The 21,827-nt window shown below is 40.3% G+C and overlaps 1 protein-coding gene across 2 annotated transcripts in view; it reads left to right on the top strand.

Moving 5' to 3' along the window:
- LOC146380583 (collagen alpha-1(XV) chain-like) overlaps positions 1 to 21,827 on the top strand; it is a 60,365-nt gene that overhangs the window by 22,779 nt on the left and 15,759 nt on the right. Inside the window, exons 3-15 of one of the 2 annotated variants that reach the window (XM_084939777.1) lie at positions 7,579 to 7,826; positions 7,917 to 8,087; positions 8,843 to 8,974; positions 16,049 to 16,123; positions 17,398 to 17,484; positions 19,146 to 19,269; positions 19,635 to 19,678; positions 20,055 to 20,225; positions 20,395 to 20,421; positions 20,537 to 20,590; positions 20,734 to 20,814; positions 21,232 to 21,279; positions 21,393 to 21,527. In XM_084939777.1, the coding sequence (XP_084795903.1) occupies positions 7,579 to 7,826; positions 7,917 to 8,087; positions 8,843 to 8,974; positions 16,049 to 16,123; positions 17,398 to 17,484; positions 19,146 to 19,269; positions 19,635 to 19,678; positions 20,055 to 20,225; positions 20,395 to 20,421; positions 20,537 to 20,590; positions 20,734 to 20,814; positions 21,232 to 21,279; positions 21,393 to 21,527 (1,397 nt within the window). Of the gene's footprint in view, positions 1 to 7,578; positions 7,827 to 7,916; positions 8,088 to 8,842; positions 8,975 to 16,048; positions 16,124 to 17,397; positions 17,485 to 19,145; positions 19,270 to 19,634; positions 19,679 to 20,045; positions 20,226 to 20,394; positions 20,422 to 20,536; positions 20,591 to 20,733; positions 20,815 to 21,231; positions 21,280 to 21,392; positions 21,528 to 21,827 lie in introns of both variants that reach the window. The other variant, XM_084939776.1, reaches the window with a different exon arrangement.

The following is a 21,827-nucleotide window of genomic DNA, read 5'->3' as shown; positions in this document are numbered from 1 at the left end:
CTCCTTGAACACGACAGCCACATGTCCACGACACGCTTATCACTTTCTGCCTCATTCTTTGGAGTTATATGTCTCATAAACCCACAAGAACACAAGGGTGTCATTCAAGGGATTTGAGGGAGAATGTGGAGGTCACAAACCTTTTAAAAATAAATAATTCGAGCATGACAATTAGATTTGGTGGAATGAACAACAGGATGTGGCCTTTTTCGAGGATTACAAACATAAATGTTACAAGAAGCAAAGTGCAATGTCTAAAATCAAGAGAGACACGCTTCCACACACATGCAGGCTTATTCTCTGTGTCAGATGTTGATAAAGAGAGAAGTGTCTTTATTTCCAACACCACCCTAAACAAGATCTACTGACTCTCATTTCTGCTGCGTTTTTCTTAATAGTGACACTGACCTGGTCTCACACCTGGCAGTGCTGTGTAGTCTCAGAGATTTCTCACAGCATGGCTGACATCATTTAAAAATTGTGATACTTTTGAATGAAAGGATGTGAGATATGACTTTTTTTTTTATCTAGCAAGACAGAGAGGGAAATCGTGACTGGTGGCCAAACCGCACTTTATATTTGTGACAATGAGCGATGGATTAGCAATCAACCATCTCCCCAGTGAGCTCCTCCCTCTGACAAGCTCCAGCTGTCTGTCTGGTGATAGTACTCCTTGTTGTGCTTAGCAGCATCAGTGAACTCAGTGTCGTGGTAACAGATCTGCACTTTTTTCAGTCTTTGGTTAGAGTTGCCCTTCAGCTACAGTAGGATTGGATAGCCAGAGAAAAACAAAGACCAGCTGACAGCTGATATCTAGGTTTTATCAAGGACCGCCACAACATCCCGAGCAGCCTGCTTGTACGGAAACACAAGACGGGAACAACCAGAGCTAACTGGCTCTCATCAACATCTCATCGTTTCAAAATGAGATTGTAGGAAACTGATCGAGTTGTCTGAAACTAAATATAAATCCACTGCATGTGGGTGGTCTTCATTATATCTAGGAGGCCCAACCACTTGTAATGTATGTGGAAAAATAATGGAAATTCATGTTTATCTGGGAATTTTATATACCCCTTTTCCAAATCAAACAGTTTTTAAGTAACTGTCACAGTCCATAAAAAAGAAAGAGAGAATGTTTCTCTAGGGCCTGAATTTGATCCTTGTATGTGACACTTTTTCAAAATGTTTTTTTAAATCTGAAAATCAGAATTCATTTGACTTTTATGTCACTCGCTTAACCGAACAGCCTTGCCAGGAGACTTATGTAGACAGATGTAGTTAAGTGCTCCTTCACATCCTTAAATTTTGGATGAAATCAGTTTCAGCAAAGCCAATCAGATCATGATCCAAAACCTCCTGGCTTCTCCCTCTGCATCCACACATACACCCATCCAGAAGAAGCAGCCATTGCTCCATAAAAAAGCCTTCATTAAAGGGTTGTCTTTCTCTATCCTCATCCTCTCTGCCATGGCTTCTGCTGCATATCAACTGGAAACTTTTTTTTTTTTTTTTTACTGAAGCTTCAGTGGCCTGTGTGTTTATGTCTGTACAACAGCATAAAGCAGGAGAAGTTGTCTTGTTGCTCATGTTGGTCCGTTCAGGACCGTGACTGGTTAACACAGGAATCTGACAATGACCACAAATCAACGTGAGCAGCAAAATCTGATCTGAGCATTAAATCAAACCCAAGCACTAAAGCTGGAAATATGACAAACAAACTTTTACAACAATTACCAGTCATGCATATCTGCTGTTGATTTCATATCTTTTGAATTAGCCGTCATTCACTTTAATATTTTCTTGGCTCTAGATTTTTTGTTGCCTGGAGACAAAATTGTTAGCAGCTGTCTTCCTGTCATTGAGAGGAAAATCAGATATTTAATGTTTAAAACTCTCCTGGCGAGAGAGGACTCTCGCTGGGATTGTATGAGCCTTTCTCTGAGTAACAGTGCGACTCATTAAAGCTAAAAGGTGTCTGGAAAAGTGAAGGGTTAAAATGATTTCAAGGCGAGCTCGAGTCAGGGAAAGATGAGTGTTCTGTGAGATGTGGTGTGACTCCAAGCCACAGAGAAGTTGCTGTGTAACAGCAACGCCTTTCATCTCTAAGTGGTTGCATAAGGTTTGAGTATTTGTCATGGGATTATTGTGCTGAGAGAAGATTTTGTGCACATATATAATATGTGTCTGATCTGGTGAGGTTTCTGTCATAGTATGTGAAAAGATTTGAGTGGTTTGATTAGATTCTAAAGTCCTGGATCAGATGTGACAGCTCATTTCAAACTGTCGCAGACTAACTGACAGCTGAGTAACTTTGACTGGCATCATTCAGACTGCATCCATCATCACCAAATTTTTGTGACTCCTAAGGAACTAAAAAGATCCATTTCAAGGTGCATCCACCCACCAGACATACAATGTATTTTGTCAGTGTGAGAGTGTTCCAGTGTTTGCTGTTATTTGTCTAGCTGTGGGTGATGGAAGTGCCCTGGCCCTGTTATATTAAAGAAGAGGTGTGAAAGTTGGCTTTAACATAATTATGCGAGTCTGTGTGTAAATGTGTGATTTATTAAACAGATGGCATCAGTTTAAGAAAAAAAGAAGCACAAAGCATTACTTGGAGTGTTTCATTAACTTTTGCAGAGATCTGTGGTTTAATTTCATCGGTTTTTATTCAGATGGACTCCTATTTGCATATTTTGATTTCCATCCATCCATCAGTCCATTTTCTTCCGCTTATCCAGTTCAGGGTCACAGGGGATAGGCTGGAGTCTATCCTAGCTGCCGCAGGGTGACAGGTGGGGTTCATCGTGGACAGGTCACCTGCTTGTCACATGGCTAAGACAGAGAGACAGACAATCATTCACTCACCCACACTATGGCAAATTTGTAATCACCAATTAACCTAACCCCATGCATGTCATTGGACTGTGGGAGGAAGCCGGAGCAGCCGAACAAACCAATACAGACACAAGGAGAAGATGCAGACTCCACACAGAAAGGCCAGATGGTGGATTTGACCCAAGGAATTTCTTGCTGTGAGGCAACGGTGCTAACCACGGCGCCGCCATGCTGCCCCCATATTAAAATATCAAAATCTCCATGACATGACATGGATATTTTGATTCAAGCAGCAAATTCACTTAGGAGAAAAGACTATATTATTTTAACATTTTTAATGTAAAATGTTTGCTAAAATGAACATTTATCCCCCCATTTTTCTGTTTTAATGTACTGTGTGCTTTCCTGATCGTATAAAATAAACTGCCACTAATAAATAGTTTTATCTTTGAAATAGAGATTATACATTTGGTATGAAAACCAGCTAAGGCCCCCTAACCATATTTCATCCTCTAATCTCGTACACACCAAAAACAATCACTGCGGACATGGACACGCTATCCACATGTGCACTCAAGTGATTTATTAAAGCATTGCTCTATTTTGGGTCCAATATGGGGAGGGCTTTTCTCTAATAAGAAGACTAGTTGCACAGATACATGTACGGTTGCATTTATTTTCATTTTCAGCCTGTGGAATTTGTTACTCTCTTACTGATTATTATGAGTCCTGTGTCTTAAAACACAATTATGAGGAAGAAGTCACATGTCTTGTTATTTTTTGTCTTTTTTTGTTTCTTTTGCCACTTTACAATCATGCAATGCAACTAGCAACAGTAGTCCTCCACCTGCTCTGGAGATCTGCTGCAAGCATGCACCAACCAAAGCCTGTAGCAAGTGGAGCATATGTGTAATAGTTAGTTAACTTGTTTAAGATGGTGAAGTTGGAGTCACCCATGGACGAGTAGCTGGTTATTGATATGTTACTTGTAAGTCAAGTTATAAATAATGAAAGGATGGATGCAATCCCCTTTTCCCCCTTTCCAAACACACCACAAGGACATGTGCTGATTATCCCAGCTCCCATCCCAGATACAGTGGAAGGGTTCATTTATGCCTGCTCCACTGGTGGCATCACTGTTATGCACCAAAAGCTCTGCACCATGAATACCAGCACTGCACACAGAACCTCCACATCAGCACTGGTGTAGGAGAAGAAGCCAAAATCCAGATCAAAGAAATCAGAATTGTTCAGTTTTTCCATGAAACTATTGAAACATTTCCCTGAATATAATCTGTGTCAGGCTGATATATCATTGAAATGGCAGAAAAATCTGACACAATCATACAGCTGCCTTGCAAGTATGGTTTGCACCAGCGATGTGACATTGTTATCCAGGCCATAATTCTGTGGAAAATGCCAACATTTCTCATGAGTTTGAAGTCACTCTTAAAGACACTTTCTTCTATTCAGAGGCAGACTCATTCTCTGTCTTGCAGAGATAGCAGTGTTTGGATAGAGCGTTGCTCATTTGGACAGAAAGCAGACATGCAAACACAAGCTTCTCTGTAAACACACAGAAAAGATACACACACATCAAACACACGTTTGATTACACATTCATTTCCTTGTGAAAGAACACTTTAGTTTTACAATACATGGCTACATTGGAGAGTTGTAATTCACACTGTTCCTCAGCCTCGCTTCCTCCACTTGATACAGTGATTTCTTTAGTATTGAAGCCTTTCCCATTCCTTCTGCCTTCTGCAGCTGCCGTTAGTCGAGCCATCTGCAGACGATTTTCAGTGTAATGAATTTTCTTCATATAGAAGAAAAGCATTTGCTTGTTGGTGGCATCCATCCATCTGTTCATCTGGATTCAAACCCAAGAACTTCTTATTGTGAGGCAATGGTGCTAAACACCACACCACTGTGCTGCCTCCTTGCAATAACATGAAATCCTGAACTGGAAATATAATATAAAGTCTGTCACTTTATTACATTCAAACCCAGTTGTTTAGAAGCACTGTGAGCAAACAGTATCTTGTGAAATTCATAACATTTGCTTTAATTTTCATTTTCTTCCTAATTCCCTCCCTTTTTCTTAAGAAAAGGGAGTTCACCTGACTAAACCCAGTACTATTCCTCAGTGACTCAGTCATGTGGCACCACTGTAGTTCATTTATACACCTTGAAGTTATTACTGTGAATGCTAGCTAGCTGGAGGACTTGTACTGTATCTCCTCAGCCTTCCTCTGCTCTCATTCTCGTGCCCTGTTCCAGTACAGATGGTGCTCAGACTGAGCCAAAGCAGATTAGTCTGAGAAGAGTCACACCCTGACCAGAATTAGTCACAAGGTCTTTTTTTGCTCTGGGATGTTTTAAATTTTCACTGCTCTACTTTCCTTATTCACAGATATGAATATTCCTTTGATGCGATCAGCTGCCGGCTTACAAATGTGGCACTGGGATCATGCATGACCCAGTACAATCACAGGGTCCTGCTGCATCATGAGAACTAGAGCTAACACAGCGAGTGTAGTCACATTTCCATGGTGATCTGTCCAGCTGTCTGACCTAGTGGAGGAACATCTGCAGTGAAGTCACTCTTGGGCAAAAGACGCAGCGAGTGACAGGCAGCTCTGTGGGAATTTTGGCAGAAGTTCTTTGGCGAAGTTTAACCGCTGACAACAGAGAGAAGATATAGAGCAATGTTCACGTCTGGAGATGAGCAGCCAACAATCCAGTCACTGATTTTCTGATTCCAAGGATCTTTTTGGAATCAGAAATGGGTCAAAGAATACTTGGAAAATATTTCTCAGTGCTTGTTTAAGCTTTCTTGAATTAAAATGTATCACCTTAATAATTACAGCTTCCCGAGTTAAAGTCCTCTTAAAAAAACATTACAACTAAGTTACTGTGCTGTACACGCTGACATCGTTTAGTGAGTTGGGATGCACTTCTTGTACGTCACTTTCACTTCCAAACAATCTTACATTACAATGCAATCAGATTACTTAGATAGATGCCTTTTGGCTTTGCTGGTGTAGGAATCTAGTAATGATAAAACATCATAGACTGTATATGAAAGATGGACATGGGGTGATATTTTGTTAGTCTTCTGGTTGCCTAATGACAACTCCAGTGTACAATAATGACAAAGCAGGTTACATTTTAGGGCATGGCTTGGGATTTACATGTCACTATTGTATGAGAAATCGGCTAAGTTTTCCAATCTTCGACTCACACAAAGACAAGAAAATCTGAAATGGCATATTTTGACTTTGTGTGAAGATAAAGATCTTTGAGGAAATGGTGGAAAAAAGAGGGGACCAACTTTTGTATCCCATTTCAGTAAAAGTAACTCTAACCTGGTAGTGAAATTACAGAGCTTGGCTGCAGTGGGCATTACACAGGAGAGTGGTGTGGGTTCCTCTTCGCTGTTATTTTTTAATTGCCACAGTCTGTAGCAGTTTCAATCCAATTAATGAAGGAGGGGGAAGAAGTGTGCCTGGCCTCCAGCGGAGAGATTTACTGGCCACACACGGGCACGCACACATCATGCTTGTGGAAGACTTGATGCCTGCACTCGCTGTCTCGGCCTCCCTTTCTCTTTCCCCCCCTCTTTTGTCTTTGCCGCTCCTCTGCACACAGACGTACACACGCCACACGGTACGTCTAATTTACAGGAGCTGCCACTGCACAGCATGTGTGTATTCGTTTTGCTTAATGCCTTCCAGATGCCCAAGCTCTATATCCCGTTGCCCATACGCACTGAAAGAACAGACGATTGTTCCTAGGGTCTTCCTACTAAAGAGAACCAGGTGTGGGGGAGACGGCCTGCACATTTGTGACAAAGGGAGAGCGTTGTGAGCTTTTGCTAAATAGGTTTTCATGTTATTTGGTGGGGAGGGGGGTTAGTCACCACACACATTGTGACAAAGTCGTGCATGCATGCATACTGTGCAGCTATGATAATGATGGTTCGGATGGAAGCTCCTTCTCAAACTTTATTGGTTATGTCTGACAAACTCCAAAATGTTTCAAGACAAACGTTAGAAGGCTTGAAACAGACGACTTTTCTGTACATCAATTATAATTTTTATACATTTATCTTTTCAATGGTCTCGGCAGCCGAAAGATGACACTTGATGAGTGTAGCACACCTACACTCTCTGTCCACAGCTGTGGAATGCTTGGATTTCTAGAGCAACATTTCTCTCTGACCCCAGTGGATTAACCCACTAGGGGGCCCAGAAGTAAATATGAGCTGTAGACTGCCACTAGCCTCCTGCCCTCTATGGACTGTGTACTCCATCACCTTCAAGCACCCATCAAAACACAGAGCACACCAAATAACACATGGCAGCTTGATTATTTTGTCAAGGACTAGGTGCCAAGAGCTGGAGTGTCTCATCTCTTATTATTTCCAGTGATGTTTGTGAGTGTTTTTGATCAGCGTTTGCATACAAATGTTTAGAGAATGAATTTCAGTGTTGCGAGCTTTTGTATGTGTTTGTATATAAACACAGTTATTTGCTCACAGATCTCTCTTACCTATCTATGAAGTAATTAGACTCAGGTAGTGTTTCCGTGTTTGTCCTGGTCTGAATTTCCTGACATCAGTTTGTGTTAATTCTTGTTTTATTTTGGGGTTGTTGTTGTTTTTTTGGATGAGTATTATATTTTTTCCCTCCTCTAACAAGATTCTTCCTCCTTTCTGTTCGTCTATTGCAGACCGTGGTCCTCGAGGAGCTTTGGACCTGACAGAGTTAATTGGCATTCCCCTCCCTCCCTCCGTCTCCTTCGTCACAGGCTTCGAGGGTTACCCCGCTTACAGCTTCGGCCCGGAGGCCAACGTGGGGCGGCTTACAAAGTCATTCATCCCCGACCCGTTCTATCACGACTTTGCCATCACAGTCACAGCCAAACCGACCACCCGGCAAGGCGGCGTGCTGTTCGCCATCACAGATGCATATCAGAAAGTGAGGTCACTGTTCACCACATCTCTTCTTTGTTTTTTGCTCCCTTCCAGGAAAAAATTAAAGCTTTTCTACATATTTTATGTTCTTCAGATTGTACAATTAGGTGTGGCTTTGTCTGAAGTGGAGGATGGCTCCCAGAGAGTCATACTGTACTACACCGACGCAGAAACAAGAGGCCGCACCCAGGAAGCTGCTTCATTCAAAATGGGTGACCTGACAGGAAGATGGGCGAGGTTTACACTCACTGTGCAGGGTTCAGAGGTGATTAAAGATGTTATGCTAATTATATCTTGGTGTACTCTATGCTATGTTAAAGTGGGATTTGGCAACTTGATTTGTAACATAACCTCATCTTGCTTTCTTTGTGGACAAGCTGTTTGAAACTGAGCTGTGTGACTGCTGTGCATCTGCGCTTCATTGCACTTTGTGGATAAATCCAATTCCTTTCTGCACATAGACACTATATATAAGGTAGATATACCTTCAAGGTCTGAGTCACAAGCATCTTAAACCTGCATTATTTCTTATGGCCAGCAGGGGGTGACTCGTGTTTCTAAAACAAAGTCTGAGACATAAAGGTTTATGGAAAAATGATCAATCAGCATCTTTATCTGTGACCTCAGGAAACACTTTCTAGAGTTTGTGGTCTCAATCTATAGTTTAAAGTCCTGTTTTGTGTGTGATGCTCTTTTTGTAAATTATAGTCTGCATTAGAGTCAGAAGAATGGATAAAGCGTGATATTCTTCAGGTCAGCCTATCTTGTGATTGGCAAGTTGCTACTGTATTGTCATATGTGGTTTTAAAACACCAACATGGCAACAGGCTGCTAAATAGTTTTCTCATTTTCAGACCTTACATGTGAGTATTATGTCACAAAATTCAGACATACACTTACTGTGTGCCTAAATGCAAGGAATAAAGATGTTTGCACAGATCATCTGTTCCATACAATTACATTTTCCTTTTTTTCTTGTGGTTTTAAAGCTCAAGCATGTGCACTTGTCCCAACACGTAGGTGCGCCTCTACATGGACTGTGAGGAATACCACCGGGTTGCCTTCATCAGGAGTGCTCAGCCTCTGACCTTCGAGTCCAGCTCAGGGATCTTTGTAGGGAACGCCGGGGGTACGGGCCTGCAGAGGTTTGTGGTAAGTGTCGATGTGTGCGTGTTTGTGTCCCTTCTAGCCACGTGAGCGCTTCGATACTTCCTACACTGTCTTTTGTCAGCTCTGTACAACAGCTGTATTTCTGCTGTGCTTATTCCTCATCCCAAGCGTCAGTGGGTTTGGATCAATGACTTTGAAATGAATATTGAATCCACAGCTAGTTACAGAAACAAATGTGGTGTTTGGACAGTTGCCGACTTTACATCTGAGAATGAACACAATAGTCTTCGTTGGCAGCTTTACGACTGCCACGGGAGGCGAGGAATGAATGACCAAGTGTACTCATGAGCACTTCTTTGTCCTATGAGAGCTCCTAAATGACAGGCTGTTTACTTACATATGTGCACCAGGGCTAGTAGTCTCATTTTTGAATGATTTAAACTGAGTGCACCTGTGATTACGGCTGCCAATTCTTTCCCTATAAAGATGAGAAATCAAACAATAGTAAATATTAAAGGGTGGAGGCTAAAATCCCTCACGATAGTTAAAAATATCCCTGTGCATTTATAGCAAGTACGTGTTATCGAGAAGTGCTGAGAAATCAAATCCATGTGCAACGCTGGCCTGTGCAAGCAGTGCTCTATAAAAGAAAATAAACCAGTAAAAGCTTCAGCACTTTCATCCCCATTATCTATGATTTGTTGTTTTGTAATTCGGCTTTGTTCATCACACTGCGACTGCAGATATGATGAAGAAAATAGCTTTTTTTGCATATCTATGGGGGAAATAGTTTGTATTAGTGTGGGTCAGAAAATATCTGTTATGTCATCAAGATATCTATCTAAAACATCTTCAGTGAACTGTCAGAATATTACATTTTAATAAGAAGAGACCTAAGTTCATTTTAGAAAACATGCCAACAGTACTTTTCCCGAATAAATCAACCCACGACCGGTGGCTGAACTAGAAAAGCACACGACCTGTGACTTTAAAAACAAAATATAGTCCTCTTCTTTGCCACTTTTTAACCTTTTGTTCTCGTGAATTATTTTTTTATCCAAGTTCATGAGACGAACAGACTACAAGATGTTCCATTTCCACAACAGTGGAAAGAAATCCTTATCACAAAGCAGCTTTTGGGTTTTTGTTTTTTTGGGGGGGCTCTCTGTCATTAAGATTTTATTTGTGAAACGTGAGGAGAGTTTCAAAGAAATATAATGAGCCGGGGAGGCAGAGTGTGTTTATTCAGGAATTTTTTTGGTCTCTGAGGGGAGTTCATTTCACCGCTGAAACAATCTGTTAGGTTTCTCCTACCTATTGTGGTTTAAAACCAACGCTGACGTACGTACATAGATCACCAGGAGCTACAGTTTCATTTTAGATGTGAAGCAACTCACTGTAGCATCATTTCAAATCTTGTATATCTTGGTCTGTGTTTAATTTATGAATAATGATTTCCAGTAACCCTTTCAGGCTGTCTAAAGTACATAAAGTGATGTATTTAATAGAGGAGGACTTACATTGGTGTTATAGTAGCTTTAAGGGCAATGCGGGGTTATAGATCATTAGAAATGTGAGGCTTCTTTCCCCTGCAATTCAATTTCAGTGTCATTTTAATTGAGACTAAATTACTGCTGTTTTATCCCATGAGTCACAGCTGCTGGCATCCTGCCAAAGCCTTGTGGAAACAAAATATTTTTGTAATATCCTGACTAAAAATGCCAGTGTAGCTGCATTACAACAACTTTTAGAAAGAGCAAAAAGTTCCTCTGCTTTCAGTGTTTCTTGTGCCACAATTCCATTGTACGTACAATTTCTATTCTATTATGTTCTATTATTTTACCCAACTTAAGGCCACATACTGTACATCTACACTGTTTAATATCAGCATACTGGTTGCTAGCAAATTATAGTTATCCACATTTGAAGCTATTTCACTTTGTGATGTAGGACCATGATTAAAATATTGACAAAAGTCTTTCACGTTGGTCATTTTTCATCTGGGACAGCCTCGAATCACACACTTACCTAAAGCTGAACTAGGATAAACAATGTAGTTTAACATCATTGTGACAAGTAGTAATGGCTGTATTCGATGTTTCATGGAAGTGTAGAATTTGTTTTAAACATTTGCTCTCTGATTGGAGTGTTGGATTGTTTGGGGAAGATGCGAATAACTTTGCAACAATCAAAAAATGGCAAATTCACTGTAGCAGCTGCTTCTTAGGCTAAAACTCAATCGATTACAAAACACAGAAGTCTGAAATTAAAGCTTCTTTTAACCTTGAATGTAATGCACAAATAACGCACAAATTTCCCCACCGTGAGATCAATCTTATCTTATCTTATCAGGATACTAAGGCTAAGACCTGCTAGCCAATCAGAACTTTGGCTAGCTACAAACTTTGTTGTTACCGTCATTGTTAGAGCCCTGCTTGATGAACAGTCTGTGCCATGTGGGGTTTTTGTTGTTGATATTTCTCAGCTCTTTATTGCTGACTGTACAGCTCTCTGCAGGTAATCAGGCAATCTGTCTAAAAGTGCCTGTTGTCAGATGGGGGCAGTATTGGAAATACAGAATGTGGTGCAACCATCTGTGAACTACTTTTGCTTTTGTTGTTGTGGTTCAATTAGCCAGCTGTGGATTGAAGTTGTAACATCCAAAAAAAGCTTAATTAACAGTGTTAAAAAGATGAAAAGTTTTTATTACAGCCACTGTCCATACTTTTCTTTTTTTCTGTTGTTGAGGTTTTTTCACTCTTTTCCTGTGTCAGGTGAACTTTCCTAACACTGCATTGCCTGTCTGGGCTCAACAAATCAGCATTAAATGAACGCAAAGCATCATCCATGTCGAGCACTGGGCAGTTGGGATTTTGGTGCAATGCACAGGAGTATGTTTGTGGTGGTTAAAACCCCTCTACATAGCATCTACATAAGCAAATACCTCAGCAAACGTACACGACTGCTGTAGCATAAATTAAGCATGAATAAATTAAGCCCTATGTAGCGTGTATAAAGCTGGATGATATCACCACTTGGGGCTCAGAGTTGTTCTTTCTCTTGCCAATAAACTCTTTCACTCCTTTCTTGGCTCTCTTCGTGCATCCTCTCCTCCCTCTTTCCTCATCTCTCAGAAAAAGAGGAGCAGAAGTAACTGTCTGTTTCCAGCTGTTCAACTTTCAAACTGATCCTCCTCCAAAACGATGCAGCAGCAGCTCTTTGCAGCACTGCACTACTCCACAGCGTTACATGAACACACAAAAACAAATAAATATCTTCGTCCTTACTGAACCAGTTACTCATATGTTAAACTGGCTTCACTGAACCACAGGCCATGTAGGGCGCAACATAAAATGTGTGTTGGCCTTTAACACAGTAGTGCAAAGTGACCTTTTGGATGTTTTCTCACATGCTTTGGCCTGTGGCAGCTATAGTGTCCAGGGACTGCCAGTAACTGCAGGCACACAACAGTTTCTCATCTCTGGCATCTAAAAAGTCCAGTGTCTGTCTGTGAGCAATAACCAGACTTCAAAATATATATAAACAGCCCCGATGGCGCATGTCATCCAGCATGCGTGGCTACATAAACTAGAAGCTGATATGTTGCAAAATACTTCAGCTACTGTGAAGTTTTGAAGATACATCAGTAACAGTTTAACAAAAGAAGTCAGACAGACAATGTTTGCACTTTCTCATAGATGAGGAAGCATTAAGTGCAGTGCCAACAGCTGCATAAAGTTATTTATCTCCATAGCAACTGATCAGACTTTGTCCACTGTGATTCAGTCACAGATGCACTTCTATATTAATTTACAGTCAATAGACAGGGTATATTTATTTCTATTCACTTATAATGTAAATATAAGAAGTCATCTTGTGATAAAGCGTAATAACAAAACGTTCAAACAAAAAAAAGCAGAAACACAGGTTTTAATGTTTGTATAACTAAGCAGCCAAGTGCACAACCATACTCCTGTTGATACAAACATACTTTTGTTGAAATCATCTGACTTTTGTGAATTTACTGTAGAAACCAGTTGAGGCTTGGCCTCCTTTCCATCGGTCATTTTCAATGCACCCGACCTCATTTACTAACATCTTCAGCTCACTTTTAGACTGATTTTGTTTACATTTTTAAGAAATGGAGTTGCTAGTACTGCTTTGTTTTGCGGTGTACCATTAGCGATACTGGCAGCTCTCGTGTGTGAAGGCTCTCTGGTGTGTTTTCTTGAATTTGTGCCGGGAATAATGTTTGTTTACTGTTGTCTGTTTTGTTTCAAGGGTGACTTATGACAGAAATTTAACACTAGCTGACTATAAAGGTTTGAGCAGCACATGTTTATCCCAGACCTACAAACGTTCAGATGAGTCTGAGGGGACACCTGTGATGCTTAGCTGCTAGACCTGGGTTAAAAGGAATGAAAGGCTAGGGCATTTAGACAATATATTAAGCAGACAGTATAAATGGTGCAGCTTTGCAGCATTTTTGGTTGGTTGGTTGGATGGCCAGTTGGTTGATTTGTTGGTGCACTGGTACTTAGGTTGGTTTTTTCACTGGTTCATTTGTTTATTTGTGGGTCTGTTGGTTGGTAGGTAAAGCTTGTTTTTTACACCATAATTATATGCTCTGCTACAAACAACTAACTGGTGCTCACCTGTTCGATGTGCTGTGTGTTCAGTTCTCGCTGCTACAGACAGCTGTGTGTGGTGGCGAGCATTTGAAAACTGCAACCAGAAACTTGCCGAGAAATTCTCCAACTGCTTTCCTGTGTTTAAATTCACGTAATCAAAAAAGGTTTTTACAAACTAACCAACTAAATCATTCATCCATGTGGCTGTGGCTTTAATGTAGGGGCAAATCCACATATTATAGTCGTTTAAAGGAGGAGGAAAAGGTTGCGTGGCACATTCTTTGTTTGTTTCAGATGTGTTGTTTACTGCACCAAGCAGATGTCTCTGATTTGGTTCACTATCCCCAGCTCCAATCCACCCTTCCTTCTCCTTCCTCTCTGCTTCTCCCTATATCGCTATTTCTCACTCCTTTGCCGCCATTAAATTTCATAGGCTGTCCTTCATTCCATTAAAAACAGCTGTTTGTCATCTGGCCTGATCCCAGTATCAACAAACTTGGCTGAATTGCCTTTAGCAAGTATTTACAGATGCAATAAGAAGACAGGACCACTGACTCTGATTTAAATGACCTTTTGTTATACTATGAGTGCACTGGTCCTTGACCGAGAACTAAATAAACCCACCTTTAACCACCTTTGATATGAACTACTCCTGCTCCTTACATTGGTAGATAATGGCTTAGGATATTTGGCTTACTGTGTGATAATTTGTCAGAATTATGACATGTTTATCATCAGCTGCAATCACTGAACATGTGTGCGCCTTTATATTGTTCTCTAATTTCTGTTCAGTCTAAAACTGCATTCCTTCCTTTATGAGTATTTACAAGTATTTACAGCAGACCTCACAAATGACACAATCTGAATAAAGCGTAATTTATCATCGTTTCCTAACAGCAGAAGAAAGCATGACACGTATCCTTCCCATGATAAAACAAAGACAGTTTGAGTTTCTGCCAGCATAAAACAACTATATGTGCTGACAGCTCTACAGTCCAGCGAGGTGCTCGGAGGGCATAAACATGTCACACATTACCTCCAAGGTTCTGCAAGGATGCCTTGCTGTCAGAGCGCCCCTTTACAAAATAAGAAACCAGGTGCAGCTATCTCTGTGTAAGTGTAAAATCATCCATTAAATAGTCATAACCTGCATTTTTAAAATGATATAAAATGACAAAATTAGTCACCAAAAATTTCTTTCTAACCAAATTTAGTTCGGATTGGGAATGGGACCCTTCTCTAGAGGTTACCTTTCAGAGTCATCCCACATATTGGCTCAAGGTTACTGACAAGTATGGACTGTGTACAAGAGACTTACCAAAATTCAATATTCATGAACTTCCAAAAAGAAACAGCCTTTTTTAGAATGAAAGGTTTAAATGTGCTGCATTATTTCACAACCTTCCAGTTTCCCTCTGTCGGCCTCCAGAGTATCCTGGGACACCATCCAAGACTGTGGATGAGCTCACATACAGCAAAAGAAAAAAGTTGCCCAGTTAAAATAGCTCAGCTAATAACGCTGTTACATGTCTCTTCATGGGGCAGGTTCAATTCAGTTCAGTTCAGTTCAACTCAATTCAATTCAATTCAATTCAATTCAATTCAATTCAGTTCAGTTCAGTTCAATTCAATTCAATTCAATTCTCATCAAAATAACAATTTAGTTGCCTAAATGGGCTCAAGATCGATATATTATCATTAGTTGAGCAATAATTTAAGACATACCACAGCATTAGCTATACATGCTTATACTTCACAGGGCCACAGGGGTAGAGACTGGCTTGTCTTGGGGGAGTCATTCCCTACCTTGTTTCCACAGGCCTTTTAAATGTAAATCCATCATATAATACTTTCTGTGTTCTCCCTTCGTCTACATGGTTTCTCTCTGGGCACTCAAACTTCCTTCCTGGTGGAGCAATGGTTATCTGTCCCTCAGTGATAGCCCTGTCCAGGGTGTACCCTGCTTCTCGTCCTATCACAGCTGGGATAGTCTCCAGCCTCTCCTCCTCCTTGATTAAGACAAATAAAATCGATGAAAGGATTATAAGAAATAACTGTATAAATACAGAAAGGATTTGAAATAGCTTAATCTTCTGTGTTAATTTGCCACAAGTAAATATTAAAATTATGGGCTGGTGCTTTAAGGTTGATGGGAAAATTGTCTTTGGAGCAGATACAGAAATGCACCTGTTTCCCAGCCAGATGTTTGCAGCAGTGTTGAATGTGTGTGTTAATGTGTTCAGTGTGTATGCAGTAAATTATGCGTGCTAACGAGTGAGGGAGAGACAGATAAACTGTTATGCAGACAGACCAAATTAATGTGTGTGTGTGTGTGTGTGTGTGTGTGTGTGTGTGTGTGTGTGTGTGTGTGTGTGTGTGTGTGTGTGTGTGTGTGTGTGTGTAAAATGTCCTCGGAGCTTCTATAAAATTTAATGACAGAATAAATTAAATTAGCGTGCAATATAACACGAACTCTCCTCTCCAGGGCTCCATCCAGCAGCTGCTGTTGAAGGCAGATCCCACGGCCCCAGATGACCAGTGTGAGGAGGACGATCCTTATGTGAGTCTGCATGAAAACACTCGAAACTGAGAAAAGTTCAGCTCCTCAAACGTCTCTAAAACACTGCAAACTTGGAACTATGGCTCCCTCTGCTGGTAGACATACAGTACTGCATAAAATTCAATTCTGACGCCCGCATACATCAACATTTACATTAAAACATTTAAAGACATAAACCATCATGAGTCCATTCCACCTGCTTTGGTGCAAATGAAAGTGACAGCAGGTCAAAGCAGCTAGATTTTATAATCTTGTCAAACAGCTTCCCAGAAATAGTGTCAGGTTATTTTCAGTGCTTTAGGTCAGCTTGAAACAACTGGTTTTGAAATGGCCTACTGTCACACTATAGTTTATGTCAGTAGTTTTAGATTTTTGAGACACAAAAAAAGTCATTTCACACATATTTTTAATCATTTAGAGGTAAAACGTTAAATATGAAAATGTTCAAAATTCCATAAATTTACCTGTTTTGTAACTATAGTGGCATTACAACATACAGGGATTGGTGTAATCATAAATACAAGGTCCGGCTTAATACGTGCTTGAAATTATTTATGTTGCTAGTAATTTCCTCTTAAATCTTGGTGAGCTGCCCAGTTTTTCATCTATTTGCACTACATTTAAAGTAAATGTCTTAAATTACACGCATTATCAAGCCCACTACCGGCTATGGAGATAAATTTTCCTCAATAATATTGTCCTTTCTTGTGTTAGCAAGGTAACAAAATATACTGAGAAGGAATACGTAATCTTGTGAGACAGAGGTTATTTTTAGGAAAAGAAAAAAGAAAAAGTCATGACCTTTACAGGGTGCTGTAATATACAACATAAACAAGCTTGCTCTCTCTCTCTCTCTCTCTCACTCACTCACTTACTCACTCACTCTCTCACACACACACACACACACACACACACACACACACACACACACACACACTCACTCACACACATTGGCATTCCTGACCGAGCCACAGTCAGTCTGTCCTGATAATGATGTTTAGAACATTAATCATTTCTGATATCCAGTGTTTGTTTATTTGTTTAAATTAAAGATAAGTTTCAGTGAAAAACATCAGTAACATGTGAGTAACCATGGGAACCAAACTCTGGAATAAGGCTGTTTTGCTTATGTGTACATTTGGCCTCTTTCCTCATTTAATTTTCACTTCCTGCAGCTAAAAACTCAGATGGGATTTTGGTCTGCTGAACTTTTCCAACTTTCTCTGTGTTTTGTCTTCTAATTCCTTTTATCCTGCTCTCCTTTTCAACTCCAGGCCTCTGGCTACGGGAGCGGTGACGATGAAGACTTGGAGGGTAAAGATGAAGTGAAGAAGATTGTGGAGGAGAGAGAGTTCACCATGGTGTGTGCACTGTTCTTTTGTTTTTACCCCATTTATTTGCGCAAGCGAGTCACAAATGAAAAAGCTTCTGTCCTCTCACGACCTGTGGAGACACAAACATGATGATATTTGCTGCCAGCTCTGTGCAATCTGTAATGAATTTATAGCAAATAGTATCACATTACTATGCTTAAGGAAATGGCTTCTAAAAAAAGCCCACTAAAAAAGAAAAGCCTAATTCAGGGGTGTTGAACTCCAGGCCTCGAGGGCCGGTGTCCTGCAGGTTTTAGATCTCACCCTGGGTCAACACACCTGAATCAAATGATTAGTTCATTACCAGGACTGTGGAGAACTTAAAAAACAAGTTGAGGAGGTCATTTAGCCATTTAAATCAGCTGTGCTGGATCAAGGACACATCTAAAACCTGCAGGACACCGGCCCTCGAGGCCTGGAGTTCGACACCCCCGGCCTAATTCTATCCAAAGCCTGGAAAGTCAAACTGCAGACCCTGCAGAGCATGACTGTCCAGGTACTCCTACAAACTCATTTTACACTTCCAAATCAAATGAAATTGGCTTTGGGTCTTTATAATCAGCTTGAATAAGCAGCTGTTGGCTTTGTGCATACCGTACAAACACGACAGTCACTTTGTCTTCTCATATTACTCTCAGCAAATTCTGCTTTAACTGCACTCCAAGAAGATGGCCAATGTGTCATTGTATAAAAAACACAGAGAGATAAGTTATGTTCCCATAGTGATTTAAAATAAACCTGTTGATTAAAACTTTAAAAACTTAACTTAATATTAAGACTCAGTCCACAAATCAATTTTTAGTTGATTTTTTAGTCATTTTCTGGGAACTTTAAGCTACAGAGTCAAAGACACTTGAGTTTTTGGTGATTGTCTTCCAAGAAACTAGCTAAGAAACCATCTAAAAGTGCAGATAAGCGAGTTTTCGATCACACAGATCACCATCTGTGGTCCAAGTATGACTTCACTGATGTACATGTATTTCAGTCCCTTTTGTATGAACACACAATCCAGATGTGTGCGACCTCTTCTCCAGGCAGTCTGAGCTACTTAATAAGCGTCTTCCTTGGACACTCAAAGGCCTGTCAGACGATGGATTAAAATCAAAAACTCTCTTCAGGAAAGAAAATGATTTACGGCCTTTTTTCCATCTGCAGTCATTTCTATTTATCACTCATGAGCAGGACAGCGGGCTTTTCTAGGCGTGCGGTCATGACATTTTATGATCGCAGCAGATCTTGTAGACGTAATGTTGGAATAATCTAAGAAATGCGTGGAATGAGGCTGTCAGTGTGACACTGTATTTGGATCTGATCTGAGAGCAAACATTTCCTACCATCCGTGGCAAATGCTTCGCTTTCTTTCTTTTTCTTGTTTGGTTGTCTGTGCACATATACAGAGACTCTTTGTTGAATTATGAAAGAAAAAAAAAAGAAAGGCTCTTTAATTAATCCACAGCCGCAGCTATAACTAGTGTGCTGTAATATCCAGATAGCTGAATATTATGCATTTAAAAATATATAAAATATGCAGCTTCTTGGTTACTTCTTCGTAGACAGACTATTGTTTAGTGCTGAAGGTTGGTCCAAAGATGCACACTGATTTCTTTTTTTGTTTGTTTGTTTGTTTATTTTACCATCGTGGTTATTAGCCAGAGCTGGCCCCCACTTACATTGTGATCCCACCTCCACCCACTGAGATGCCAACAAGCGATGACGAAGATGACAACTTTGAGGAAGCTTCTGGGCAGGAAGTGGAGGTGACCACGGTGCAAGGTAAAATGCATTCATGTAAACATTTTAATGTGGTCTCAGGAACTCTGTCCTGTGGCAACAAACAACAGTTATCTGCCACTTAAAAATATATATATATTTACAGAATTAGACCAGTGATATAGCAAAATTATTTCATGCTTCCCTTCGTTTGTGCTGCAATTCATGAGTAAACCGGCTCCTCCTTCGTTGCATTTCCAAGAGTTTCCACCAGATGTTGCTGAAGACACAGTGTAGCTTCCTTTCCTTTGTTCGTATGATCCAATGCTCAACCTTTTCATCTGTGCTTTATTCATCAAATCCAAAGCAGTGCCATTTTTAATGTGCTCAAACATGCTTGTTTTTTCCTTTTTCTCTTTATGTTACAGCAAAGTCATTTCAGACAGGTGCTTCAGTTTCCACACCTGACACTGTAAGTCAGAATTATCTTCTGAATTTATATAACATAAATGTGGCTGTTTCAAGATATTATGGGTTAAGATCATTACAGTTTTTATATAATTAAGGCAGTTCAAACAGGTCTTTAAAGGTCCGTAAAGGGGATGGTTGGTACTCTGCTGTAACTCTAGATAGGCTGGAAGTGACGTGGTTGATGAGGTTAACATTAAATGTGCTTTTAAAAAAAAGAGAGAGAGAGAACGGAAACTGTTTCCTGTAGAGCAAGTTTGTCCCACTTACTACAGCTGATGCTGCCCTATTTTTTTCCTTTTATTTTTTTTTTTAAATTAGTGTGACTGCAGTCTACATAAAAAAAAATAAAAAAAATCCTAACTCCTTAGTCCCTCCAGGTTTATCCAGGGCAGAAAGGGGAGCCAGGCCCAGCTGGTCCCCCAGGACCTCCAGGCCCTCCAGGACCAGCCTCAGAAGAGGGACAAGGAGGGGAGCCTGGACAACGAGGCCCACAAGGACCACAGGGACCCCCAGGCACACCTGGACTTCCAGGGAAAGATGGACACCCTGTGAGTTTAACCTGCACGTTTGTGCACTGAATTTGAGGCATTCACAAGCTTCTATTTTTAAACAATTCAGATGTCCGTTCACGGAGCACAGGATGGGTTTTTTTTTACTCTGTTGTGTTGTCAGATTTAAACATGATTGATTTGCTTTCTGTTTTTGTCTTTTCTCCAGGGAAGCAAAGGGGAAACTGGTTCACCAGTAAGTAAAATCCTCCTAGTCTTTCAAATATATAGTTTCCTTCATGTGGAAGTTATTATTTAATGTCTCAGAGGGGAAAGCTCATCTGCACTGCCGTGATTGTCGTCTCTCTCAGGGAGCAAAAGGATTTCCAGGACTACCCGGAGAGTCTGGTCCTAAGGGAGAAAAGGTAAACCGGTATTAATTAAAAACCTTCAGGGTGGTTACAGAAATTTTAACATGGACTTATAAAATTAAATATATAATTAAAGAAATAAGTAAGTAATCCTTGAAATGTAGAAAATAACACAAACTTTCTTCTGTTTCTCTCAGGGTGATCCTGGTGTTGGACTACCTGGCCCTCCGGGTCCTCCAGGACCTCCAGGGCAGCCCAGCAAGTCCTCCGTGTTCCTGGTCAGTCATTTATTTATTTTTGTTCTTAGTTTAAGCAAAATCAAGTGTGCTTGATTCATACAAGGAACTAAAATTAGCTCCAGTTTATTTGTGAAATCCTTGTTTCTGTTCTGCATACCTTCATATGTGAACTTTTCATGTAGACACTGCCCATATCGCTAAAGCTAAGTCACATTTGTTGCAGCAGAAATCAGATCTGATGATACGCCCATCTTTTTCATTATGTTCCTCAACATTTTTACACAGCAGTGATATTCATACTGGGGATGAAAATAAATATTTTAAGTTGAAAATAAAATATTTATTTATATATTGTGGAATGAGAAAAAAAAGGCTCGTTATGTTATAACCAACCATAACATTTTAAGTGACTTACCTTTTGACTAAATGAGGGGTCATTGCCTTTGTGTTCATCAGGAGGGTTCTGGATTTGAAGACTTTGACAGTGACACGGAGATTATTAGGGTAAGTGAAGTCGCTTTCTCTGTCTCTGTATACTGACACTATAGTTTACCTGTTTTACAGAGCATTTTTCTACATTACCTTCCCATAACTGTAATGTTTTCTTGTGTTATCAGGGTCCCCCAGGGCCTCCAGGTCCCCCAGGACTGCCAGGGCCCCCAGGATCTCCTACTGAGGACATCTTTTCTGGACTACCTGGGACTCCTGGGAAAGATGGAAGGGATGGAGCAAAGGGCGAACCTGGACTTCCTGTGAGTTTTACCTTGGTCCATTTTCTGTTAGAGCCCAATTTAAATGCAGCAGCTTAAAAATACTAAATGAACCAATATGTTTTCTACATATTGTAAACTCTAGCGGCTCAAGTATTATAGTTTATACAGGCTCAAGTTTATACAGTATTATGGTTTCTTCGGAAGGATAAGACAGACACTGAAAATGTAATTTCTTTAGTAGATTTCACAGCTGCTCTCACATAACAAACTCATTTGTCATTTGCTAATTTATGCTAAAAGTTAAACAGGAGGTATACTCTATTAAAACTCTTTCAAAGG

Source organism: Perissodus microlepis, chromosome 9, assembly GCF_051167445.1.
Source record: "Perissodus microlepis isolate ML-2025 ecotype Zambia chromosome 9, ASM5116744v1, whole genome shotgun sequence".
NCBI classification, from domain to species: Eukaryota; Metazoa; Chordata; class Actinopteri; order Cichliformes; family Cichlidae; genus Perissodus; species Perissodus microlepis.
Note: the sequence above shows the minus strand (reverse complement) of the source record. Positions and strands in the feature narration are given on the sequence as shown.